The sequence below is a fragment of the Chenopodium quinoa genome, unplaced genomic scaffold, assembly GCF_001683475.1.
Source record: "Chenopodium quinoa cultivar QQ74 unplaced genomic scaffold, ASM168347v1, whole genome shotgun sequence".
NCBI lineage: Eukaryota > Viridiplantae > Streptophyta > Magnoliopsida > Caryophyllales > Amaranthaceae > Chenopodium > Chenopodium quinoa.
Window position 1 is genome coordinate 567,015 of NW_018743906.1, and position 27,624 is coordinate 594,638.

General features: G+C 34.1%; 1 protein-coding gene and 2 long non-coding RNA genes across 6 annotated transcripts; 1 reads left to right on the top strand and 2 right to left on the bottom strand.

Moving 5' to 3' along the window:
- Positions 1–402: 402 nt before the first annotated feature.
- LOC110686916 lies at positions 403–2,349 on the bottom strand. The gene is made up of 2 exons (XR_002504361.1): positions 2,062–2,349; positions 403–1,312 (listed from the first exon to the last, which is right to left on the bottom strand). It is a non-coding gene; the product is annotated as an uncharacterized LOC110686916 (long non-coding RNA).
- A 1,121-nt stretch (positions 2,350–3,470) lies between these two features.
- Positions 3,471–8,590, bottom strand: LOC110686917. 3 transcript variants are annotated; one of them, XR_002504363.1, is made up of 4 exons: positions 7,719–8,590; positions 7,424–7,614; positions 6,151–6,271; positions 3,471–4,397 (listed from the first exon to the last, which is right to left on the bottom strand). It is a non-coding gene; the product is annotated as an uncharacterized LOC110686917 (long non-coding RNA). The 3 variants fall into 3 exon arrangements; XR_002504362.1 differs by having other exon boundaries at positions 6,151–6,214; positions 7,719–8,583; XR_002504364.1 differs by lacking the exon at positions 6,151–6,271 and having other exon boundaries at positions 7,719–8,579.
- A 9,893-nt stretch (positions 8,591–18,483) lies between these two features.
- LOC110686918 (UBP1-associated protein 2C-like) lies at positions 18,484–21,833 on the top strand. Of its 2 annotated transcripts, XM_021863532.1 has the most exons (3): positions 18,484–19,927; positions 20,515–20,558; positions 21,377–21,833. In XM_021863532.1, exon 1 carries the CDS (start codon positions 18,631–18,633, stop codon positions 19,924–19,926), a length of 1,296 nt encoding a protein of 431 aa, XP_021719224.1. In that variant the 5' UTR covers positions 18,484–18,630; the 3' UTR covers position 19,927; positions 20,515–20,558; positions 21,377–21,833. The 2 variants fall into 2 exon arrangements, with proteins under 2 accessions (XP_021719224.1, XP_021719223.1); XM_021863531.1 differs by lacking the exon at positions 20,515–20,558 and having other exon boundaries at positions 18,485–19,927.
- Positions 21,834–27,624: the final 5,791 nt, after the last annotated feature.

Sequence of the window (27,624 nt, forward strand, 5' to 3'; positions counted from 1 at the left end):
ATTTCACATCGTTATTATTTACAGTCATCTTTGACGAGGGTGATTATCGATCTGTTATAGCGGTGAAGAAAATTTTCATCTGATTCTATGCGAAAGAATAATCTCTTTTTTGATCTGCACAAATCATTATCCATGAAATAACTCTACAACAATCCATTAAAAAAATCTTCCCTCAAAAGAGAAAGGGAAAACCTCGTCATTTTAAAGGAAAAAATCCTTTTAAAGAAGAAGAAAAACCCTTTGCTTTGAAGAGGAATTGTTCCTCGGAGAAAGATTTATTATAAAACTAAAAACACACAAAAATAGCGAGAAAAATCACACAAGAGACACAATTTGATTGGGACTTCCTACCCATAAAATCTGACGGAATCTTCTCCAAAATTCGGTTTTAGAGATAGGAGATTTCATGTAAATTCTTTAGCATGTTTTTTTTTTCAATGGAGAAATAATAAACTAGACATTTAGAGAAATCAAATAAGACCAACAGAGGCTAGGGTTTTAGAGAGAGGAGATTTCATGTAAATTTTTTAACATTGGAAATTTTGATATTTGATACCACTTAAAGGACCATGTTTGACATTTGCTACTTATTTACTTTTATATTTTATTTTTTTATCACCCAAATCTCAAAATTATAGATATCACTACCAGCTGCCTTATGCCGTTAATAATTCCGTTAGTGGGGCCCAACCACTGTCTAGCTGACCACCTCACTGCCACTTTCCAGCCAGTCAGCCACCCCTCCTTCCCCAGCCACCGCTCCATCTTCAGCCACCCTCACTGCCACCGTCTAACCTCCCTTTTTCCCCATCAGCGCTGTCTTGGAATCTTACTACCACCCCTTTCCGTGTTAGCGCCCAAACGGTCCCCCCACTAGGCCTGATCACGGATCCGAAATCCGATCCGAGTATCCGAGAATACTTATATTTGCTATTTGTATCCGATCCGAAAAATTCGGATATCAAAATCCGGATATCCGAATTTTTCGGATCGGATATATCGGATATCCTATATCTGACTACTTTGATTAAGAGTTGTTTTAAATGGCAAAATTGAAATTTTTTTTACCCATTTTCTCCTCATGTTACTCACAACCTGAACAAAGAGAGAGAAAATAGATGTGTAATTATCCTATTAAAAATAATTATCCTATTAAAAAAATGGACTTGTAGTGGTTGAAGGCCTTTTTTTTTGGTGGCTGTGGTGGTTTTTCAATTCCAGCATGCTCCTCATTGGCAGCGGTTGACGCCAAGGGCTCCTCTTCAGTTGGTTGATTTGCTACGTTAGCAGATTCTACAGTAGCATCATCCATCTAAAACACATAAATCAAAATGTAAACTAGTTGACAAAATAAAACTGAATTTACTTATTTTTTTTCAATCACAAGTTCTTTCACAGACTAATTTAAATCACTAAATCAGCAATTCAGCAGAAGTACGAGCATAGGATGACAGGAACAGAAACATAATGAAATTTTCTCCCAACATAACAGCAGAAAATTAACAGTTCAACAACACCATAACAATTAATATGAAACTTTTAAAACAGAAAATTTTAACAACACCATAACAATTAATATGAAACTTTTAAAACAGAAAATTTTAACAACACCATAACAATTAAACATTAAGTAATCTACTAAATACTAATCCTAAATTCCTATAATTTATGTATAATCTTTCTGTTCATTTTTCTAATTCTATCTATATTAGTCATTAATTATCATATTCACTACACAAAAATATAGAAAAGGAATAATAAGAATAAAAACAAACTAAGAAGATACTTTGATTTTATTATACTTGAATCTCATAACTAAGATTCTTAGCTAAAAGCTAATGGTATAATATACTAAATCTGATCTATGATTCAACAACAATAGATTAATAATTAATGTCTAACGTTTTCCCCAAATTTAATCAACAACAATAAATTAATAGAACCTAAAAATCAAGAAGAAGCAAAATAACAGAACAATAGAATTTTGAAAACCAAATTAACTAATTAAAATTATAAATTATATCAAAAATTCAAAAGAGGAAAAGGAAAACGGTTAATTACCTTGGTGGAGGAGTGAGGGGCGCCGCTTCTGGTGAAGGAGTGAGGGGCGTCGCCGCTTCTGGTGAAGGAGTGAGGGGCGCCGCTGCTTCTGGTGGCCTGGATGAGTGAGGCGCCGCTGCTTCTGGTGGATGAGTGAGGCACTGAGAAGGTGGTCGGAGATCGAGAAAAGGAGTAGAGAGGAGAGATCGAGAAAGAACTCAGACAAGACTAAGAGAGGAGTGAGAAACTGAGAAGACTAACTGAGAAAGAGAAAAGAAAGAGGAAAGAGGCGGATTTGAAATTAGGGTAAGTTGAGATTTTGTTGGGCTTGGGCTTGGGCTGTTGGGCATATGGATAATATTTGAACTTTAAATATGGGTAAAAAAAAAGTAATTTTCGGATATCGGATCGGATATCCGATATCCGACTTTATTTTCGGATATTCGGATAACCGAAATTCAAATTTTCGATATCCAATCCGATATCCGAAAATTTCGGATCGGTTACCCTAAATTGTCGGATCGGGTGCGGATCGGATCTTCGGATTATCGGATAATCAGATAGTTATGCTCAGGCCTACCCCCCACGTTGTGACCTCACCCCACCCCACGCCCTTCCCTCATCAACGTTGCCCCTAAACAACCTTAAACGGGTAAAAATGAAACACTAAAACCCGTTTAGGGTGGTTTTAACGAAACCCCACCCCAACACCACCCATTCCCCCACCGAAAAGACCCCCCTACCCTTCCCCTACTCTAAATCAACCTCCCATCCCCTTCCCCCACCCAAAAACCGACACCCCTACCCTAAACACATTCCCCGAAACCTCCCTAAACGGGTTTTGGGATTTCGTTTTCACCCGTTTATGGTGGTTTCGGGCAGCGTGGGTAAGGGGAATAGAGGAGGTGGGTTTCGCTAGCATCGGAGGAACATTTGGTTGCCAGTACGGGGAGGGGGGAGGGTGGCTGACGGGGATGGGGAGGTGGCTAGGAATTTTTATATATACTAGGGTTGCACACGCGCGCGTTGCGCGCGAAGAAATGTAGTGATGCTAGTGAGCGAGGCCGAAAGTGTGACTTTTTTTGGCTAGTATGTTTGCTTTCTTAATAGACATTAAAATAAACGTAAATTAATTAGTAAACATAAATGTCAATAAATAGAATTGTGCCGATAGAACAAAATTGTTTAATTATTTAAGGAATTGGGTTTGAGATTTTATTTAGACTATGTTATGGGGTGTTTTATTGTTTAAATTTCATATTAGATTATTGTAACAATTTTTATACACAATAATAAAAGTTAATAGAACTACAAACAATAGCAAATTAACATGTAAGTGATTACCCAACAAAAAAAAAAATTAATCTCAAAAAAAGGCTAGGAATGTTCCTAGTCAATATCGCACGTATTTTAAAATATTAAAGCTACAATTTTTTTGAAGCAAGATTAGCAGGCTATTTATTAAATATCGCTTTCCGCCAAGTAATTAAGCTTTAAAGAAAGGAGTTTCCGTACTACCACGGGTGTCCCACCTTGCAACGAGATGAGCCACCACATTGCCTACTCACTTGACATGTGAAAAGTAACAAAAATCAAACCAATTAGACATAGCTCTAATATCATCATAAATTAGCCATAGAGGAGAGAAACCCAAGCTGTTGTTCCTGCTACCCCATCTACTAGCTTGCTGTAAACCGAATATAACAGCAGCAGCTTCAGCACTTTCCACATCCATTCTCCTTCCAGCCGTCTGACAGTAGCCCACACTAAACCACCATGTTCATTTTGAGACATAGCGCCAACCGAAGCAAACGACCCAGTAATATAGGCATCAATATTGATCTTGGTAACCCCAGCAGGAGGCTTCGTCCAAGAGCTGACCATAGGGGCAGCAGGGGCACCATTCTTCACAAAGACTCGCTTAGCGTAGGAGCAATAATTAGACATAAGTTTAGCAAAACTCGCTGCTGTGTAGACAACATTTAGGGACTGTTGCTCATGAAAAAAATTTGTTCCTGCAATACCAATTAGACCAGGCCAGAGCAAGCAATATACGCAATTCCTGTTTCTCTAATTTGCTGTTAAACCAAAACAAATTATCCATAAAAGAACCTACAGGAGCTTCATCAATCAGACTTGAAAGATACTACTCGCACATACCTCTTTAGCCTTTGTGCATTCGAAAAGGACACGATTCACGTACTCCCCCACCAGGCTGCAGCAAGGACACAAATGATCAGTAGCAATGTGACGCCGAAAGAGCTCTTCCCTAACAGCCATATGTCCCTTAAATTAAAAGCTACTTGATAAAGAGCATTTATTATCCCTTGCTTTTCTTCTCCTCATATCTACAACCTCTAAAATAAACAATAAATATCACTAAAAAGGAGTTTTTAAAAAAATAATGTAGAAAGGAACAAACATATTTAAACAAATACAATAATTTGATAACCCAACATTCTAATCCTCAAACTGAACATATGAGTTTCTAATTAATAAGAAAATCAAATTAATAGCCTGAAACAATCAAAATGATGTGTTAAGATACTTAAGACCATGAATCATACTTGGGATTGTTCATGTTTGCTTTTATCCGTTATCAGGGGTAATCCTTGGATAATACAAAGAATGTTTTCTCCCAAATAAATAAAAATGCATACAAATTAAACCAGTAGAAGAATGAGGAACTTGAAAAGCAACAACAAGATCTCCAAGTTGAGCAACACCAGAACACCAGGAAAATGCTTACATATTTACATGGAAGTTCTAGCAACTCAAAAGTGACCCATGAGTTTAAACACGGATGAGGATTTTATCAAAGGCAAGCTTAATCTAAATTTGGTGTACATCAATTCCCACATACAATGAAAATAGATAATAATGACTTCAAGAAATGCACAAATATACATCTAAATTAAAAATGGCATGTTAGGATCTAGAACGGGAATATGATGACGGTTAGTCTCTTATATTGTTTCCCAAGAATACACAATAACAATTCCTTAGTAGTGTGTTCTTATTTCTTTGGTTGGCACTTCATTACTTAATAAATGGTTAAATGCAATCAGGCCCAACTCCAAGATTGTAACTCTGTAAGTGATGAGAAAAGAAAAACAAACTCCCTAACCACCAAACCAAAATACCATATCACAATAATACAAAATTCATTTATTTATTAGAAGAAAATATGGTACTCTGTTCACAAAATGCTTAATTTAGTAATGTATAATAGCATTTGGTTATAAATCCTTGTTTAGATGACAAATAATTAAGAGTTATACATAAATAAATGATTTTAGTGCTTTATTATGAAATGAAATAGAATTATGAAGTCGTAGGAAAGAGTAAAGGTTTAAGAGTTAAGACTAATTAAATCTACAAAATTGATATTTGATAATTTAAAGAATAAAAAGAAAAATTTACCACAAATACTACTTCAATGGAGGAGATAACAAGGTACTCAAGAACAACAGCTAAGTAAACAAGGGGCACCAGGCTCAATAAAATGAGCTAACCTTCCTTTCTTTAAATTTAATTCCATTATTATTTCATTATTTGTTCGTTGGATTTCATTATTGGCTTAAATTTCTAGATTTTCTATTCCACCTGCCAAACAAAAACTAATCCAAATTAACTCCAGCAACATGTACATTCTCTCTATAAATCACGAAACCATCCATGAATCTTACAGTCATTTCCTACAAACCCCAAGATTCCTTTCCCAAATCCCAAATGACATTGAACAACACAAGCTCAAATGCTCAACCAACCAAAATAATAGCAAATTTCAACATTGAAATTCAAATTCTACTCAAATCAAAATCAATACAATCGATTCCTAGATTCAAATTTGACCCACATTTTGTAAGATCCCTAAACACAAATCCATACTTTTCAAAAACAAAATTAATGCAAATTGCAACAAATTAAATGACCTACTAAGAACAATAATAAATTGAGAGAGATACAAAAGAGTTACGAATTCTCGGATGATTCCCTAATAGACCAAGACAGGTTATAGCATGAGCTTAAGAAAATTTGGATTTTACACAGGCATTTGTCAATTATACAATAGATGTTCTAACAATATATAGGTATTTGGTATGTTACCATGAGAGCGAGCTTCTTCAGTTTGTTCATAGCTCTGAACTGCTTCATTCTCATAAGAATAGCGCTGTCAATAAGTTTCTCAGAACTATCAGATCATTGTCTTCTTTAAACCATGGATGTTCTGATTCATAGGTAATATGTAAATTGTGGGCATTCAAAAGCAGTTTTCATGACAAAATTCCCTATCATCAAATCTTAGTCGAGCAAAAAATTACATACTAAGTGCCTCTACAGCACTTATACGTGCCTTAGGATTTATCTCTAACATTTTAGCAATTAAGCCTTTGGCACCAGCAGAAATTGAAAGCCATAGATGTGTACTATATAAGCACAAGATTTACAGATGCATACTATATCCTTTTATGATAATAGGGCTCGATGTGATTGGCAAATTGTATAGATTTTCCTTTGGAAAATTGAGTCACCATCCTTATGTCAAATTGCTACCTCAAGCCGAAAGCCTGGCCTAGATTTTGAAATTCAACAATGATTAAAACACAACTGAGTCCCACCTGCCCGACTTCCCAAACATATCATTGCCAAAATGAAAAATCGCAAGTATTGAATCCAAGACAACAAGGCTACATTTCTATCAACTTTTGTGATCCTAATAATAATCTTGGCACTTATAAGTTATATATCCTATTGCAACTAATTTCAGAAGAACAAAATTTCAGACATTCTACTCTCTTCAACAGCTAATAACAAACCATTGAAAATAATTTTCTTTTCTCCTTTTTGAACCATCTTGCAAGAAGCATTCTAAACAATTGCATAATTAAGCTAAAGTTTAGGCATTTTAACAAATCAATAAATGGAAGCCCATCAATAAACACAATGTCACACTAATTAAACCATCAAAATAATTTGCTTCATCTCCAAACCAAGCCAGAACTTATTCCTTCATCAATTACATAATTTAACCACAACATTCATTTTTACAAACCAAACTCCTAAAAAATAGACAAATCTAACACTCAATCATTCGAATCCCCAATAAAAATTAGCAATTGATAGGTAACAAAAAATAAAAATCTTTGACCGATCATTTCAAAATACCCAACTCGTTGAAGCCATAAAATTAGCAACGAAAAAAGACCTAAAAATAAAAAATCATACTCAAAACCAGAAATTTAACTTCAAATTCAATTCAAAGTATTCAAAGCTTTATATACCAAAACATAAATGCAGAAAAATCACCAGAAAGCTACATATATACTTAATAAAAATTCAGAAAATATAACAAAAAATTGAAAGAGTGAGGAAATGGTACCTTAGCAGTGAGATACTCAAGAACAACAGAAAGAGTAGGTAAACAGGAGAACCAGGACCGACCCTCTGAGCATCTCGCCCTTCTTCAAGAATCTCACATTGCGAACCATCGAAAATTGAAGAACGACCCAGCCGCTCATTCGCTGGTCTCTACCGGTGCTGTTGACTGTGGCACCATTAAGTAAACCAGCTCTATCAAAATAAATCAACAAATTAAGCACATATTGGAAGGCCGACGATATTAAGGTGAGTAGAGAAAGCGAGCAAGTTTTTGACACTGGAAACCTGCGAATTACCTTGATCGGTGGTCACAACTAAATTGATTAGCCATAGCTTAAAAAAAAATTCTTAGATTAGAAGCTGAACTTGATGGAGATGAGAAAGCCCAGAAGGTGCTACAACAATGGAATCCATTAAGAAAAAGAAGAGAGAAATTAAAAAATTAGGGTTCTGATAACCCAATTAGGCTCATTGTTGATGGTTGTAGTGAAAGTGAACAGGGAGGAAGAAGAGAGAGAAGAGATAAATATTTTAGGAAAGTAAAATATTGAAGAAAAAAGCCAAGGTCAAGATTCCATTGTTTGCAAAAACGCATGCTAAGTGATACAATCGAGGTGCAGGAAAGGAGTTTTGAGGTAGTTTACCACACCCTTGCCACATCAGCTTACACATGCAATTGGCACATGTTGCTACTATTCATAAGGGAACAAGGTGAAACATTTTAAGGGTTGTAGATAAGTTTTTTTTTTCTTTTTTTTAATAAATTAAATTATTATTTAATGAAATAATGGCCCCACTTAACAGAACCCTAACAGATTCAGTTAAGTGGTCGCAATAACTATAATTTTGGGATTTGGGCGGTAGGTTGATGAAATAAAAAATTAAACAACTATCAAATGTCAAACGTGGTCATTTTAATGGTAGTTAATGTCAAATTTTTATTTTTTAATGGTAGAAATAATAAAGTAGGCATTGAGATGAACCAAATTAGACCCAAGATGACATTTTTTTTGTTGAAACAACAATGTTATGTTTTATTTATTAAATATAATTCAAAAATTTATAAATTATGTCAAGATTTCACCGTTTGGGATCTCATGTGTACTTTCCGGCCAATAATGAATTGGTTTGAGTTAAAAAGATAGTCCCTTGGGTTAAAAAACTTAATCCCCTAAAAAGTGCCAAAAAACTCTACTAGAAAATAGCAAATTTTCGATGGTTAAAATCCATCAGAAATCACCAAAAAACCGTTGGAAATTTGGTTTCCGACGATTTTCCATCTAAAACATGTCATCGAAAATACCATCGTCGGAAATTTCCACTTTTTATATGGAAAAGCCATCGAAAATCAATATTCCGATGGTTTTTCAAGGCCATCGGGGACTTCCGACGGCTGAAGGCATCGTAAATTCCGATGGGAAAACCGTCGAAAGTTTCCAACGGCCGACCAAACCGTTGGAGATTCGGATGGCTTTTCCATCAGAAATCCTTGCAAATAAAAATAAAAACCCCAAATCCCCTACCCAAAACCACCCCTGACGCCACCGACCACACTATCCCCTCCCTTTCCCTCCATTACATCCAAATTCACCACCATTTCCCCCCCACCTTACGACCCTATACCCACCCACCCACCTTAATCCTTAATACACAAGCCCAGATACACCCACCATATTTTAAAACACGAATTCCTGACCCAACCCCACCACCCGAAATCGACACTACTAACACCAACCACCGCAACAAACACTGTTTCACCAACCACAATTGTAGACACCAAATTGTGTCTCCCCGAAACCAAACCCAATGACGAGTACTTTTCACGTCATTAAATATCGAGTAAGGTGAAATGTTGAAGAGTCTCGTGAACTCCCCTGTTTTCATTCTAAAATGTTTTAATAAAAATATTTCTTTCTTTTTTCGAAAATCTTTCTTTTCGTACCTTATTTATGAAAAACAATCCAGTTTAGTCAAGGTTCAAAAATTGTATAGTTGTATGGGTCTTGAAAAGACATTTTCAACGATATATTATAAGCCCAATTTCGAGTTATAACGAGGAAGTTATGGTCAAAATACTAAACTAAGTCTAAACGAGTTTGATGTGCGACCCAATGATCATGTGGAGGGTCCACTAATCTTAATTATATTTTAAAAATAATTAGTATTAATTATAATCTTCTATAAGTTTCTCAAATATTTTAATTATCCTTTTTAAAAAGATAAGATTAAAGAATTCGAAAATGGATAAAACTCCTCTTTTTTAAAGTCCTAATTCTATTCTTAATGAAACACGTTTAAAGACAACTAAATACTATTTTCGTGCATCATAATTTTTATCTAAATCTTAGATGGTTGGATATCCCTTGAAATTATCTTTCCAATGATATATTATAACATTAATTCCGAGCTACAACAAAAAAGATATGAAAGAAGTACGAAACTCTATCCAAAACTGTCACCCTTCTACTATTTCGGTCATATCTTTTATTATACAAAATATTTTATTCTGATTTCAATTGGGTTAGAAAGTAGACTTCAAGATTATATTCCTTATTTCGACTTTTGGATCAAAAGTTATGGTAAAAACAAAATCCGAAAAAAAAAAACTGTTTTTATCGCGCCGCGATACTTTTTATCTTGCCGCGTCAAAAGAAATTTTACTCCGATTCGAATTCTAACTCTTTTCTATCGTTTCCAGATGTTTTTCTCTATAAATAAGGTCGTATTTTCCCGTTTTCAATTCACCAACAACAATCAACAATCATCTTTCTATTATGTCTCTCTCGAAGCTAGAAGCTTATTCTTTCTCCCTCTTTCTAAACCTTGCCTTTTCAAAAACACCATTCGTCCATCACGAGATTTAGACACACCTAGTCGCCTTCGTCCTAGACGTGAAAAGTTGATAATTTTTGAGGGTTTGCTTGGTCCCAATTCCTTATTTTAATTATTTAAATTAATTGTTTGATTTAATATTTTTTAAAAGTTACTTACGTGTGTATTGTTTTGATAGAAAGAGATACGAGACAACAAATTAAAGTAAGTAGTTTTATTGTTATATATCTTTAGAAAGCATGCTTTGATTATTTTAATTCCTAGTATCATGTTAGGATGTCTTTATGATTCCTAATATCATGTTTAAGGTGTTAACTAATATTTGTAATATCATGTATGTTTTCTGGTATCATGCTTAGGTTGCTTCCTATTTCTTCTATCATGATAGTATCATGTTATGGCTAAATCTTTGATCCTCATTGTTTAGTGACATGCTAGGATTTGTTATTAACCATGTTAGTATCATGCCTAAGATCTTCCTAATATTATGTTTTGATGAGGATATTATTATGATGATGATTTGTTGTATCAATATTATATGTTGCTTGATTATATTATTGTTATTGCTTGATCACGCCCTCTCTTGCAGGTTTAAAGGGAATTTGTACTTTAAATCACGTTTAATAAGATAATTAATAATTTAATTTAGGTTAATACGATTTTAATTCAAGTGATCGTCAATAATAGATTTGTTTGTGCATTAATATCAACCAACATAGATTAAACAAGTTTAGTATTAATATATTGATTGTATGTTAGTCAGAAAGCGCACATGAATATGAAAAGAATAACGTAAAGGCTTATTTTTAGGGTAGGTTCAATCTTTTTTAGGTTGGATTTGTACTTTCATCCCCGAATATCTAGCCAAGGTTGCGGACCACTATGGATTTAGCGATCTCATGGATTGTGAAGGGGTGTAACCTAAAACTTGTTGGCGACTCTTTTGCTCTAGCTTCCTTCCCTTTGGACATCAACATGTTTTAGTATATGATCACAGTGGGGCTCAAGTATGGGATGCTTGAAATATTCCCTACAACAACCTAAACTAGGGGTTGAGCAAAACTACCCGAAAAACCGATCCGTAACCGTTCCTAAAATTAGGGTACCCGATCCGAAAACCATAACGGTTCAGGTACCCGTTCCGGTAATTTTTATCGGGTATGGTTGTTGGGTATCATTTCAAAATTAACGGTTACCCAATCCGTTCCGATAAGCATTTTTTTTTTTTTTTTTTTTGCTTTTTTCCCTACTTGAATCTATTTTTTTAAAATCTAAACTCTTACTTTACTTTATAATTACTTTATAATATCAATGATTAGTAATATTATTAATAATTTGGTCAAAATCATATGATATTTGTTGTTAATTAGTGGTAAATTATATCATAATAACAACATAATTAAGTTTAAGTATCATTATTGGATATCTTATTTGGTACCCGATAACTGATCCAAAAATCTAGGTACCCGAAGTCCGGGTACCTGAACTTATTGGTTCGGGTTATGGATATCACTTTTAGGAATTTTGGTTATCGGGTACCCGAACCGTTAGTACTAACGGTACGGGTACCCGTCCCATGCTCACCCCCTAAACATTAAAAACAAAAAGTAAATTGAAAAATAAAATTAATAGTACGAAATTATAAAAACAAATACCTAACTCAAAATATACCACTCAAAACTCCGAATTCACTTCTACTCTAGATCTAGAGTTTTTATGGACGAATTTGGTCTAAAAAACCTAACTTTGTGTTAAAACGTCAAACATCTAGAACATTTGATGAAAAGAAGAAAGAGAAAGAAGGTTGAGAAGAGATGATGAGAAAAAGAGAGAAGATTGATAAGAAAAAGATTGAAGAAAGAGCGGAAAGTGACGAGAGAGAGAAGAATGTAAGAACAGAAGAAAGAGAAGAGAGGAAGAAGGAAAGAATAGAGGAAAGAGAGGAGAGAGAGGGAAATGAAAAAGGGCGGTTGGGAGTATTTTAGGGTAGGGGTTGTTGGGTTTTTATTTTATTTTTTTACAAGCCAATAATAGTTTTATATGGCCATCAGAAACTATCCATCGAAAATGCCATGTTTTCTTGTAGTGAAAAAAATTCCCCTACTAATTCAATCCCAAACCTAGGTTAATTAGTTATAATCTTTTTATGCCATTAGTTGTTCTATTTTATCTTTCTTTCCCATTTTTTTTGTCGTAATTATTGATTTACACACCATGAATGTATAGTTATATACTTGTATTAAATTTCTGATCACCCACTAATATATTAATGTTTGATGATTATAATTAAAGCTAACTAAAAAAATGGGTTAGTGTTAAGGATTTTCAACATGTTTGATTAATGAGTCAACATAGTACGTGTAGGGAATATTTCAAGCGTTACCCCTAGTTTGAACCCCACTGTGATCATACACTAAAGCACGGTGGCGTCCAAAGGGAAAGAAAATAGAGCAAAAGAGTCGCCAACAAGTTTTAGGAACTTGTAAACCGTTCACGAGGTGAATGTTACACCCCTTAACGATCCAGGAGATCGTCAACTCCAATAGGTCTGGAACCATGACTGGTAGTTCGGGGATGAAGATACAAATCCAACCTAAAAGAGATTGAACCTGCCCTAATAATAGGCCTCTATTTTATTCTGATCGTATTCATGTGCGCTTTCTAACTAACATGCAATCAATAGGTTAACCCTAAACCTGTTTATCTATGTTGGTTGAATATTAATGCACAAAGAAAACTATTATTGGCGATCACTTGAATTATAATCAAATTAACCCTAAACAAGATTATTAATTATCTTATTAAGTGTGATTACAAGTACAAATTCCCTTTAAACATGCATAAAAGGCGTGATCAAGCAATAAAAATAAATATAATCAAGCAACATAATAATCATAATAAATTAATAATCATAACAATAATAATCATGATCATAAATTATAACAATTATAATCATAATTAAAATAATAAAATTAATCATAATTAACATAATCATGTTCATGTTAAAAATAAAGTATAATATATATAATAGCAAGATCCTAGGTATGATACTAACAAGATTAATAACAAACCCTAGCATGTCACAAAACAATAAAGATCAAAGCTTTAACCCTAATATGATACTAACATGAATATTAGGAAGAGAATAGGAAGCATCGCAGGAATCATAATAAGCATATTTGATAATAAAATTATAGTTGTTACCCTAAACATGATACTAGGAAGATCAAAACACCCTAACATGACACTAGGAATCATAATAACAACCTAAACATGATTTCTATATCATAATATCAATAAATCAATTAAAGTATTTACTTGGATGCCTCGTACCTCTTTCTAATAACAAAATACACGCGTTAGTAACTTCAAGGAAAATATAATCAAACAATTAAATTAAATAATTGAAATAGAGATTTGGGACCAAACCCTCAGAAATTAAAACCTTTCATGTCTAGGGAGAAGGCAACTTCGAACTTGGCTAGGTGTATCTAGTGCTAATGTATGAGGAATTTTGTTTGTAAAAAGCTAGTTTAGAAAAAGAGAGAGAATCAAGAATTTCTTGATGAGAGTTGGTGAGAAGAAATAATTAGAAAGAATAAGAATTGATGATTGAAAAAGGGGAGATATGACCTCTATTTATAGAGAAAAAAGAGAGTCGAAGAATAAGAAAAGAATCCAAATTTGAATCGAATTAAAACTCGATAGACAACAGTTTTTGCGGATTTTGTTTTCATCATATCTTTTGATCCAAAAGTCCAAATAAGGCATATAATATGTCGTTGGAAAGCTCTTGAAGTCTATTTTCCAAAACAATTAGAATAAGATTAAAATATGTTGTATATAAAAAGATATGTCCGAAATAGTGGGACGGTGTCAGTTTTAAATAGAGCTTCATATCTCATTCATATCTTTTTCGTTATTAGCTCGGATTTAATATTATAATATATCATTGGAAAGATAATTTCAAGATCTATCCAAACATATAAAATTTGGATAAAGATTATGAGGCACGAAAATAATATCTGACTGTTTTTGAACATTTTTAAATTCGAATAGAATTAGGATTTAAGAAAAAAGAAAGTTTAAAAAAAGAAAAGTTTTTACTTAACTCAAATTCTTTAATTTTATCTTTCAAAAAGGATAATTAAGATCTTTTAGGAACTTACAGAAGGTTTTAAATTAATCCTAATTAGTTTAGGAATAAGATTAAACCTTTGGACCCTCCACATGATCATTGGGTCGTAGGTAAAATCCGGTTTGGGCACAGTTTAGTATTTTGGCCATAACTTCCTCATTATTCATCGGAATTGGGCTTATAATATATCGTTGAAAAGGTCTTTTCAAACCCCATCCAACTACACCATTATTGGACCCATATCATGGACAAAACTAAACTGAAATGCACGTTTATCATAAATAGGGTAAGAAAAGAAATATTTTCAAAAACAGAAAGAAGAGAAATTTTAATAAAAACATCCTCATCACTAGACTTTTCACACTTTCGCTATTATTCGATAATCAAATGATGGAAAGGTATTCATCACTGGGTTTGGTTTTGGGGAGACACATTTGGGTGTCTACAGTACGACACATTTAATTAAATTTAACATACTTAATTAAATAGGTCAGGTTAGTGTTGAGATTCCCAACACGAAATTAACTCAACTTTATCCGTCTAAGAAAAATTCCAATGCTGTATGGAATTATTGATTAACTAGTTTTTTTCCCCGTGCGATACCCGAGTTGTTTATTATATTTAAGATAAATATTTAATCTATATGTCAAAATTTAAAATATATTATTGATGCAAAATCAGTTAGAAATTGATGTGCTTTTGAGATGATTTAAACTAAATTAATGTGCTTTTGAGACGATTTAAACTTTGTAGTAAGCATGTTAATGACTAATAATAATATTGGTGAAAATGTTTGATTAACACACTAAAAAAAAAGTAAGCATGAAATATTATAAATTTCTATAAATTAGCAAAATAATAATAATAATAATAATAATTAAGTGAAAAAAATTGTTCTAAGCCCGGTGTGTTGACCTAAACCCAAAACTTTGGGCTAAGATTAAACATTTCTTAACTCGTAACCTAAAGTGACCCAACCCGATTGACTGGTTTACACACAGTAATAAAATCATATGAAGTATTATATTGTGAAGTATATTATTTTTAATAGATTAGATGAACTACTTCTTTCACTCCAAACAATATTGTGATATAATAAATAAATTTATATAGTAATTATTGAGATTTATAATATAATATTTTTTGAATAAAATAATAATTCAATTTACATATGAAAAATTGGTGTTTTATCGAAAATAAAACTCTAAACTAACAATTTTATCCTAAAAATCTATCTAAATTTGACTGAAATAGAACATTAACTAATTTTTCTATCCTACAAAGTCTCTCTCTCTCTCTCTCTCTCTCTCTCTCTCTATATATATATATATATATATATATATATATATATATATATATATATCCAACGTGGTGCGACACTTGACGAAAAGTTGAAATGCCAAGTGTCGTTGTCTCGTGTTTTGATAAATAATTTTTCATATAATATGACATGAGCCGGATATGAAATATGTAGGTTAATGTCAAAAATTTCTAACATGTTTATTTAAAACGGTCAATACGCACATATATTAAATGGGTCCGGTTAGTGTTGTGGTTCCCCACTATGTTTAGTTTTCGACACGAACACAAACAAAAACACAACATGATTACGAGTTCTAATTATAATAGGATAATCAATTTTATCATAAATCAATTATTTTTAGAGTAGAAGTATTACAAACCCTAGCGGCTAAGGTTTTGAGGATGGTGGGATGGACGGACAGACGACAGTTTTACAGGGATAGGGAGGGGATTCTAGGGTTTTACGAGATGGGGGATGTTTTTCAATGGAGGGGAAAGTTTTACGGGGGGAGGGGAGGGGGGACGAGGGCCTGGGAGAGGCGGCGAAGATCGGCGGTGGTAGGTGAGGTGCAACGAATGGTGGGGTGGTCGGATGGTGGTTGCAAAAGGTAGGAAGCGAAGAAGATAGGTTGTTGTGTGGTGGTGGGATTGGTGGTTTGATTCCCTTTGTTTTTTAAAATAAACAAATAAGAAATTTGTGGGATTTTCATTTCATTCTTTTTTTCCCCCTTTCTTTATTCCATTCCGTATTACCCTATGTCAATCAAACGACCCTTAAATTTAGAGATGAGTTAAAAATGGGTTAACCAGCCGGATCAATCAATCAATAATCATCAATCAATAACTATATACTAAAGTCGAATAAAAAATGACACGTGGCAAAATCTGGTTAAATAATTTCCCTCCAATTTTTTATTTATTTATTTTTTTTCCTTTTTTTGTCAAATTATCTTAGGCAATTTATATACACTATAATATTTTCTTTCCTACTTAAACACAATCTTTCCGTCCCAAATTCAAGAAAACATTTTTATAACAACTTAAAGAAAATTTAAGCAAAATTATATTACTTAAAAAGATATGCATAATTTCTAATATAATTAGCAGAATATCGAATTATTTCATACTTATTATAAAAAAAATCATAAAAAAGTTGTTGAAATAAAAATATTTATAAATTTTGGTAAATCAGTGCATTGCACATTTGCACGGGATCATAAGCTAGTTTATTAACTATTACTAAAACAAAATATGCTGACATTATTAGGGACAGATGTCAATTTTTTATTAAAAATTTTCCCGCCTAAACTATTTTTGACATCATCTTTCTTTTTTTTTCCTCCTATATTCCAAAACTAATTAAAACAATAATTTTTTTAAAATTAATTAATGAGATTATGAGCACACTTTTTTCGAATATAAAATTAAAAACTATTTAAATAAATAATAATTACTTAATCCTTGCAACGCACGAGACTAAACTAGTTGTTAACTAAAGGTCAAAAGGTGGAAAAAAAAACACTCAAGGATCGTGTAAATCATATAACTAATATATAAAGCTAAACTTTTAGGCAGATCACATGGCAGCGACACTTGGCGTTCTAACTTTTCGACAAGTGTCGTGCCACGTTGGATAGATTTAAATAAAGTTCTTAAAATACCAATATGATGTACAATTTAAATTATAATTTTATTCAAAAAAAAGTTATTAAATTATTATTCTAAAAAATTATCATATAAATTTATTTTTTATATCATAATATTTTTTATAGCAAAGAAAGTAATTCAAAGCGTAAACACATACATTTATAATATAATAGGTTAGATCCCGTGCCATGCACGGTTTTTCAACCTTTGTCACGGAGTATCAATTTAAAATCTTTTTTTTTTTAATCTCAAATCAAGCTACATAAAATATATTATTTTTTTTAATCTTTTTTTAATACATATTACGGAGTATATTGCTTTCTTCTATTTTAAACCTTACATTTTTTTTTCCTAACATGATAATTTTTCATTCACCAACTACATTAAGTTGAAAAACATATATTTATGATTTTTTTTAACTATATATAAATAATCATTATACATTAAAAAGTAATCACTAATTCTTATATATATATAAAAAAAAACGTAATCACTTATATAGGAATTTATTTATACAAAGATATGGTTAGATTTTTAAGTTTATAAATATATTATTATACAATTTTTTTTACGAAAGTAAATATTTTGCGTATATTTTTTTGTCAATTTTAAAAACTTTTATTTTTTTTAAAAAAAAATATACTAAGGACACACCAGAAGATAACAAGTGTCATTGCCGGCGTGTCTTTTAGTGTATTGTTATTGATTGATGCTAATCGGTTAACATAATATACTTTACAATCTAATTGAATTTTATTACTATGTAGACATGTTAACTAGGGCCGGGTCATGAGTCATCTCGAATTGAGTCACTTCAGGTTACAGGTCAAGAAATGTTTAATCCTTGCCCAAAGTTTTGAGTTGGGAATCAACCCAACGGATTTTGAACATTTATTTAGTTAATTTATTTGTTGCTATTTTTTTTAATGTATTAAATCGAACATTTCCACCAACATTACCATTATATGCCTACTAGATGACAAATCGTCCTAAAAGCACATTAATTTATAACTAATTTTATATCAATGATATATTTTAAAATTTGAAATAAGAATTAAAAATTTATTTTAAAATTCAATAAACAACCCGAGCATCGTATTTGTACAAAACTAGTTATTTTAAAACGGAAATTTTATTAGGGAGACAATTGAAACCTCTGTATTTCACTGATCTTTTCATTCTCCTCTTCTCCCCCAACTCAAATCTATATTAGGGTTTATACTCATTTTCTCTTTCTCTCTCAGTCAAAATCCCTCCAAATTTCTCAAATTCTCTCTCTATCTCCTCAAATGGATCCCACCAAGAAACGAAAACTCGATGAAAATGGTCTTTCAGAATCGGATCTACCCTTAAAACTAACCCCCGACGATGTTCGCAAGATCATCGAATCCTTCTCTCCCGACCAACTCCGTGATATCCTCCAAACCGCCGCCGTTTCCAACCCCGACGTCCTCCAAGCCGTCCGCGTCATCGCTGACCGTGACGTCACCCAACGTAAGCTCTTCATTCGCGGTCTTGGTTGGGAAACGACGTCGGAGAGTCTCCGCTCTGTTTTCGCCGCTTACGGCGAGCTCGAAGAAGCCGTCGTTATTCTCGACAAGAACACTGCTAAGAGTAAAGGGTATGGTTTCGTTACTTACAAGCATATAGACGGCGCCGTTTTGGCCCTTAAAGAACCCAGTAAGAAGATTGATGGGCGGGTTGCTGTGGCCCAATTAGCCTCTGCTGGGCTTTCCGGCGGGCCCAATGGGAACCCAACTGGGCCCACCCCTGATGCGTCGTTGAGGAAGATTTATGTGGGTAATGTGCCTCATGATATGCCTGGGGAGAGGTTGTTGGCTCATTTTTCGAGTTATGGTGAGATTGAGGAAGGCCCGTTGGGTTTCGATAAGCAGACCGGGAAGTCGAAGGGGTTTGCTTTGTTTGTTTATAAGACGCCTGAGGCGGCGCAGGCGTCGTTGATGGAGCCTGTGAAGAATATTGATGGGAGGCAGATGGTTTGTAAGTTGGCTAGTGAAGGGAAGAAAGGGAAGAGTTTTGGTGGGGCTGGACAGGGTGGGCAGGGTCCTGTGGGTGATGGGATGGGAATGCAGCCTGGCGGGCCGGTTCCTGGACCGTATTCCGGTCCTGGAGGGCCGGGTGGGTATCCGTCTTACGGCGGTGGATATAGTGGTGGGCCTGGGGGAGGGATGGGACCTAATCAGATGAATTCTGGATATCCATCTTCTGTGGGAAGTCAGGGGCCTGGTGGGTATGGTGGTAGTGGAGGGTATGGTGGTGGTGGGGTAGGTGGAGGGTATGGTGGTTCACAATATGGTGGACCGAATTCAGGTGGTTACGGGGGATATGGTGGTGCAGGAAGTGGTTTGGGAGGGCCTGTTGGTGGGGCGGGTCGTGGGGGTTCGATGTATGGGATGCCACCGAGTTCTGGTGGGATGCCACCTGCTGGTGGTGGAGGGTATTCGGATGGTGGTCATTATGGTGGGTACCCAAGTCAGCAGCACCAACCTACAGGGACGTCTCCGGCTCCTAGAGGCCTACCTGCTGGTGCTGGAGGGTACCCTAATGCACCGCCTTATTACTAAGGTATATTTTGTTGACTTGTTGTTTCTTGGTTTCTGTTCTGTTTATGATAGTGTTCAGTTGTAGATAATTTTTGTTAGATCAAATTGTATGTTTTGTGTATTGGATGTTTGGCAGTCTTGTTTGATTAGTTATCTATGTGTGCATTTGTTGTTGTGCTAATGCTTATACTCTGCGTTATTGATGATTGTGATTTGTGAAACTGTTTGAGCGTGCTTCATTGTTTGTTCTGTGTTAACGCGCAGTTTTGCTGTGACTTTACTATTTGTATGGGGATGACTGTGTTGTGCTTGAAAGCTCAAAGCCAGTAGTTTCTGGCTGTAGTATGTTTGATTTGCATTTGGGCCTATGTTGATTAATGAATCTTTCACTCTGTGTTTCTTTGCCTGTTTGAATAAATTGGCCTGGTTGATTTTCGATGTGTTGTTTTTCCACTTTGGTTGGGTGTGCACTTTTGCCAATATTCTTGCTAATGCAATTGTTTGGTAGAAATTGTGATTTTTGGAATTGTGAATATTTTTAGTACTCCACATCATTTTTACTTCATTCTTATGTTTACACTGTGGCATATTATTGTTTTCATTGTGCAGTTTTGCTGTTTTGTGTGTGCCTGCCTTGATTTTGGTATGTTGAGGTATGCATTTAATATATCTGGTGTTAATTTGATAGTCTTTGTTTCATTGGTTGTTAGCTTTGTTTGGCTTTTGCAGTGATTGTTTAAAAATTTTCTCTTTGCACATTCATTGGCCTGTCTTTGCATTCAAGATGTGTTGATTAATTGCTTATATTCTGAAGTTTGTAGTTCCCATGGGGCTGTGTGGGTAGATCAATTTGATTGTTTGTTTTTTTGCCCTGCGGTGAATTTCATATATATGCTGGATTCAATCTTGTTTGATGGTTATCAATCTGTGTTTAAGAACTAGTCATGGTTGACAAATCTACTGTTGCCTGTTATGACACTTTTTCTAGACTACCTCGCCACTAATATCAAACCTTGCAACTTGATTTGTTGTGTCTTATTTGGTCCAAGATCAGTCTTTACTGTTTTGTTGTAGCTATTTCTTTAACATAGGTTTTGTTATGTTAACCTTTTTTGGGAAAATGGCTACCATGTTCATTTTACCATTACAATTAAGGATTATTGTTTATATAGAGTTATTAGGTGAAAATAACACAACCTTAGCCTATCATTATCTTCTGGTCCAATGTGCTACTGATTAAATATTGGAACCTTATATTGGAGATGATGCAATAGTAATTTGAAAAATGCTACTTATTCGTCAAGTATGTGCTAAACTGCTATTGCATTCTTATTCTCTTTATTAAAGATGTTAATTATCTGGCTTCCATATTGCGTTCTGTTTCTAACTTTTAGGTTTGCCTAATTTATTGTTTGGTTTGCTTTGGATGTTATTGATTGTTTTATTAAACATTAGTGAATATTTGGTTCAGGTGTTTGAAAAGCTTATTGGGCGCAGATGATTGTTATGCTTCTGGTGATTTCGTGATTGCGTGAATGCCGACAATGTGAAGTCTGGCTTGATGAATTCATTTGCTGTTACTTTTTGGTCGCCTCTTCAATTGACCTGCGGCTTTTTAAGATTTTGATATGTCATCTTGGTGATAGTCAAATGTGACTGAGTTAGGATAGATAGTTTGTTCAGCGTTGTGCCATCTGGACTTAATTTTAGGTTTGTGGAGTTGGTTGGTATTGTTTGTAGTATTTGCTGTTGGAGTGGTATTCTTTTTCTTGCTATTTGATGTTTTTATTGAAGATAAAAGTTAGTTGGCTGTTTGACTTATATTTGATTTGGCAGTCTTATTATATATTTTGTGCTGTTCTTTAAATTATTATTTGATGTTGTGTGTTCTGGTGCTTATCATGAATAAAAAGGAATTTATTACTTTATGATTTTAGCTTTGAGCATATTCTAATAGCCTGGTTGGGTATCTCTGTTCTAATTTTTGGGCGTTACATAGCTGTATGTGGGCTTGTGGAGTGAATGTTTTTTCATGTCTAGTCCTAATATCAGCATCAATATCTAAGGAGAAACTGGATTAAGTGGTTGAAGTTCATTCCTCTGTAAATCACGTTCTCGAATACTCTGTGTTTTGCTGCTTTAGACACTGGCACTTAGTTTCAAGTGCCTTTTGTCTTGAATAGTTGAATTTCCCCATTTAGTATACTGATTGACCTTTTGTTGTTCATACAATGGATTTTTGTAAAGGTCCTTGTGATCATTCAATGTTTTAGTCATAAGTCATTCCTGCTGTTCCTGGTTGGAATTTTTTGAGTAGAATTAAGATAATAATTCTCATTCTTTTCTTGGTTAATTTCTACCTAATGTTTTAAACATATAATATTAAGTTTTGCTATGCTGTGGATGCATTTTTTTTAATTATTTGGATGCATTGTTAGCTCACGTTATCCAGTTCAGTGTGACAAATTATCATTTTTTTTGTTTCTGAATGTTGGCTCTTTTTCTTAATAAGAGCTTTGATCTGATGCTTCCATTGGCATTGGCAATAACTTTTAGTTGATACTTGTATATAGGATACTTGTTATTGTGGGTGACATATTTGCTATGATTATGAAAATTATTTCATTTTTTTCAAAAGAGAGATGCTTTTAAGAGCCTATTCAGTTGCTCTTTTTGTGACATTTTCTGAATGCATGATATAGTTGTAGCCCCTTTAGGCTTGTGTTTGATGCTTTTAATTCTGCATTAATGCCGGAGTGTTACAATTGATAGAATTTTTGGGGCCTATGGACGGAATGGACCTGTTGTGATTTCTGCTACAACCTTGAGCATTATTTGTTTGTGTTTATATTGGGGAAGGTATGTGGGAGGAGTTCGAGATCAGTAAATTGTATATTCAGATGTTGCACGGTTTTGTTTTTTTCTGCAATGTGCTGATGGGTAGAAGGAACATGGAGGTCATTAGAGCTCACAGTCACAGTGAGGCTATAAGGGAATGTAGTATATATATGTTTAATTCTTGTGTTAAAACAATGCAGGGTCTGTGATCTATGTTTATGAAATGTCTGGTTGTATCTGCTAGTGTTAGACTGTTAGACATTACTAATGTGTTCAGCAGAGTTTCTAGAACTTGCACGTATTAGAGCTTGAAGTCCAGGAAAATAACACAGGCGGAAGAAAATTGTTGTATGTGTGTTTTAGTTGATAATCTGGTTGGTATCTGTAGATCTCCAAGAGCAGACTAGATGTGTGAATAGTATCTGCATCAATCTTCCATCTAAGAAATTGCTAAATTTGTTTGGCTGGACATAGGAAGTATTAGTTTCCATTGAAAGTTCAATTTTCCTATGGTGTTTAGATATAAGTGACCTTAAATTTTGTAGGAAATACAACTTTCTAGGGAGTTCTACTACTGCCTTGTTCAGTTCATCTTATTATATGACCATATTACTGTTAAGCTAAGCTTGACCCTGGTAGTAAAGATTATACCTTTTAACCTTAGGTTGAAGGTCCAATCTCTTGTAGGGTTACTTTTACCTAAATCCGAACGGGTTGGGCTAACTAGCGCAGGGATTTAGCTTGATAAGTTGATAGTGTTGCTCTTACCTATCAACTCATAAAATTTATATGGGCTTGAATAGTTTAATGTATAATGGATGTCTGACCTGTGTTTTTTGAGTATGATTAAGGTTTCCCGGCCTTTTATGTATAATGTTGTCTTATATTATTGTTTAACTAAAATATTTCATGATTTTGCATTACATTTTTTTGAGTAAGTTCAGGTGATATTTTTTTTTTTTTTTTTTTTTTTGGATGTTCCACCCTTTGGGTTGATCCGGATTCGAGGATCAGTTCTGAGTGGTTAGGTTTCAGTCCCCTCCCAATTGTTGTGGGGGATCAAATACAGGTCCTCCTTACCAAGTGTAGTCCCAAAGGTGATATAATTTATTAATGTAGGTAATTTACAGTCTATGTAATACAAACAAGTCGAAGAATGTGTACGGGTTTTATTTATTGTGTATTTATACTTAAATTCTCAAGCATATTTTTTTTTTGAAAGCTTCTCAAGCATATATACAAGTATATCTTTTGTTTGGAAAAGTTATTTATTTCCCTTTTATTCAAGTTATTTGTTACTCTGTATTTAATTACAACAACTATTTTGATCAGAATAGTATTGATTACTCCCTCCGTATTATAAATATTTGCTCCATTTCTTCATGCATAGAGTTTTAGTAGGAATTAGAGAAAGTAATAAAATATTGAGGTGGTGGGGTAGTTGAAAAAATTTAAAAAATTATAAAAAGCATAAGTAGTGGAAGAAATGAGGAGAGAGAGTATTATGTTAGATTCACTAAGTGTGAGAAATGTATTAAATATTGTAAAAGTTTTCCAGAATAGGAAATGTGACAAATATTTAAAAACAGCCGAAAAAAGAAAGTGGAGCAAGTATTTAACAATGGAGGGGGTATATAATTCAACATTCAGTCCTAGTACGCTTCTCTATATATACACCCTTTACACAATACAAATTTTATTTTTTTGGCGATTTTTATGTCTTGAAAAATATAGTCATGTCTCATGTAGTCATATAAGGATTTTTAAGTATGATTTGATATTTTGATTTTTTTTTTTGAAATAAAATTGATTCATAAATAAGTCATACGAAATCTACAAAGAGATTTAGATCTAATAAATACATAACAATTGAATCAAATAAAAACATTCTGTAAGCAAAGCTACGATCGTTGTTGCAAATTGTACTTTCTTCATATCCTCTTTCATACCGCTGTGATTTACAACCTTCTTCAGCGAGGTGGTCTATCGATCTGTTGTAGCCGTGCAGAAAATGTTTGTCTGATTCGTTCGATTGTTGTCGAAATATTAATCTCTTTCAATCCCGCATAAAATTTTACCCATGAAACAACTCTATAGCAATCCATGAAATAAAAAAAGCAAATCCTCCCTCAAAAGAGAGATGAAAAACCCGGTCTTTCGAAGGAGCCAAATCCTCCTAAAGAGGAAGAAAAACCCTGTCTTTCGAGGGAGAAATATTCCTCCTAGAACAGGAAGAATTATTATAAACCTAAAGCAAGAGAAAAGGCACAAAAGAAACAACGATTGAGGCTTTCCACCGGTAAATCCCCCTTCAAAATTCAACAATGGAGGCTAGGGTTTTAGAGAGAGAAGAGACGAAAGAGAGGCTAATCTTGATATTTTGATTAATTCGTTGATACAAATTAAACATCTTTGTCTCATTCATCATCGGTGGATGATATCCTTGCCACAATCAACACTATTAGTTTAAAATACTATGGGTCTGTTCACTTCAACTTAATTTCAGTTCAGTCAGTTCTTAATTTCTACCAGTTTAGTTCAGTACACTTCAGTGAGACTATAGAGCAAAGTGTTCTCAAATGGATGCAAAGTGACTAAGGAGACATGATGCTAAAGAAGAAGATTAATGACCTGATTCCTGATTTTCATTGTTTAATTGTTAGTTATAAAAAGTTAAGGGAGTAGCCTCCCTTTTTCCTCTGTTGTCAAAAAAAAAAAAAAAAAAAGTTCAGTTCTTAGTTTCATTCTCTCATAAAATATTCATTTCATCTCTATTCAGTTCAGTTCAGTTTAACTCCTATCCGTTTTGTTCAACACAGATGTTATGTTGCTTCTTTAGAATCAAGTCTTTTTCTTTTACCTTTACCCTAATAGGTTGATATATAACCCAAACAAATGAAAATACTACCTTCGTTACCTATTATTTGCAACGATTTGACATAAAGTAGAGAGAAAAAATGTTTAATCGTTGCAAATAATATGTAACGAAGGTAGTATAAGATTTAAATGGTCCTTCTGCCTCTTTTTTGTTTCTACCAATTGAATTCTAATAAAGGATATTACAGTCATTTTCTCTAGAGTATCAAAACCGTTATTTTACAGCAATGATTAGCTAGATATTTGTTTCCTTTTGTGTTTTCATGTAATTGCTAGGAAGGTTCCTTATAGCTGTTATTTTGTTTTCAGTGTAAGGAAATTCTTCCCTTTTGTTTTGCTGTACATAAGCACACTGTACTGCTCTTCAGCTAATCAATGAGAAATGACTGAACATTCCCTCTGCTAATATTCTGCTCTAGCTTTCTCTCTTTCCTCTTGCACAATCGGTCTTATTTTACTCTTTATGGTATCAGAGCTAGGTTGTGTAAAATCGGGACTAAGAACAGCAGACTTGGAATAGCATTCTCATTTGAATCCTCTGTATCTCTGCTGAAATTTTTCATTTCTTCTCCCTTCTCTTCTCTTCTTTTCCTCCCTTTTTCTATAACCTGTTATGGCAGCTGATACAAATAGCCCTCTCTATCTGCATCCAAACGATGGGTCATACACAATAAGTGTTGATAAACTCACTGGAGCAGCAGACTACAGATCTTGGAGAAGATCTATGGAGATATCACTCACAGCAAAGAAGAAGATTGGTTTTGTTTTGGGAACTGTTCTGAGATCTACTTATGCTCAAGACTCTGTGATAGCAGATCAGTGGGATACCTGTAACTCAATGGTAATCACCTGGATCCATGCTTGCTTATTTGACACTATTTAAAAATCTGTTTTGTATGTTAATAGTGCTAGAGAAACTTGGGTGCAGCTTGAAAAACGTTTTTCTATGTCAAATGGGTCTAGGAAGTATAAGTTGAATAGAGATCTCTATAAGTTAAGGCAAAACAACAATTCTATAAATGTCTATTATACCAGTATGACTAGTTTGTGGGAAGAAATAGACTCAATGAATATTTTTCCTGCTGTAACTGAAACTTCTGCTGAGATTAGAAATTTGTTAAACACAATATCGAAATATCAAGAAGAAAATAGGCTTTTTCAGTTTTTGAATGGCTTGGATGATATTTTTAGTGCTATGAGAACACAACTTCTCATGTTGACACCTCTACCAACTGTTGAATAAGCATGCTCTATGGTGCAACAAGAGGAGAGTCAAAGAGAGGTGCTGAACTGGTTCAGAACTCACTTTGTCAGCCATGTACAGTCGTGGTGGGGCTGTAGTGCACACCAATTCTGAAAATACTAGAGTTAATCATATGAATAGTGGTGAAAGAGTGATTGAGTGCAGTGCTTGTGGTGGAAAAGGTCATTCTCAGTATAAGTGTTGGACTGTTGTTGGGTATCCAAAATGGCATCACAAACACAAGAGTGGAAATGTGAAGCCTGGATCCAGATCTCAAGATCAGAAATGGAATAACAGGGCTGCACCAAAGATTGTTGCTGCAGTTCAAACCTCAAACAGCAATTCAGGAACTGTAACTCTCACCCAGCATCAGTTTGGGCAGCTTCTTAAGGCTCTGCCAGGAGGTAGTGGATCTAAAGACAGTGAAACTGATGAAGAATTGGGTAATAGCTTCTCTGGTATGGTATCTTGTAATGCTGTTGTGTCTTCCACAGATGAGTGGATAATAGACTCAGGAGCTTCAGATCATATGACAGCAAACTTGAACATGGCAATTGATCCAAGAGTATGCAAAGACTGTCTTAAGATCAATTTGCCTACAAGTGATACAGCAAGAGTAACTCACCTGGGAACAGTTGAGCTTCCCAATTCTTTGTTTATGAAAGATGTTCTAATTGTGCCAAATTTTAAACACAATCTTCTGTCAGTTCAGAAGTTGCTGAAGGATTCTCAATGTGAAGTGACATTTCACAAGTCACATT

Excerpts from the sequence above, each read along its gene's own strand:
- LOC110686918 (XM_021863532.1), top strand. The coding sequence starts at position 18,631 with ATGGATCCCACCAAGAAACGAAAACTCGATGAAAATGGTCTTTCAGAA.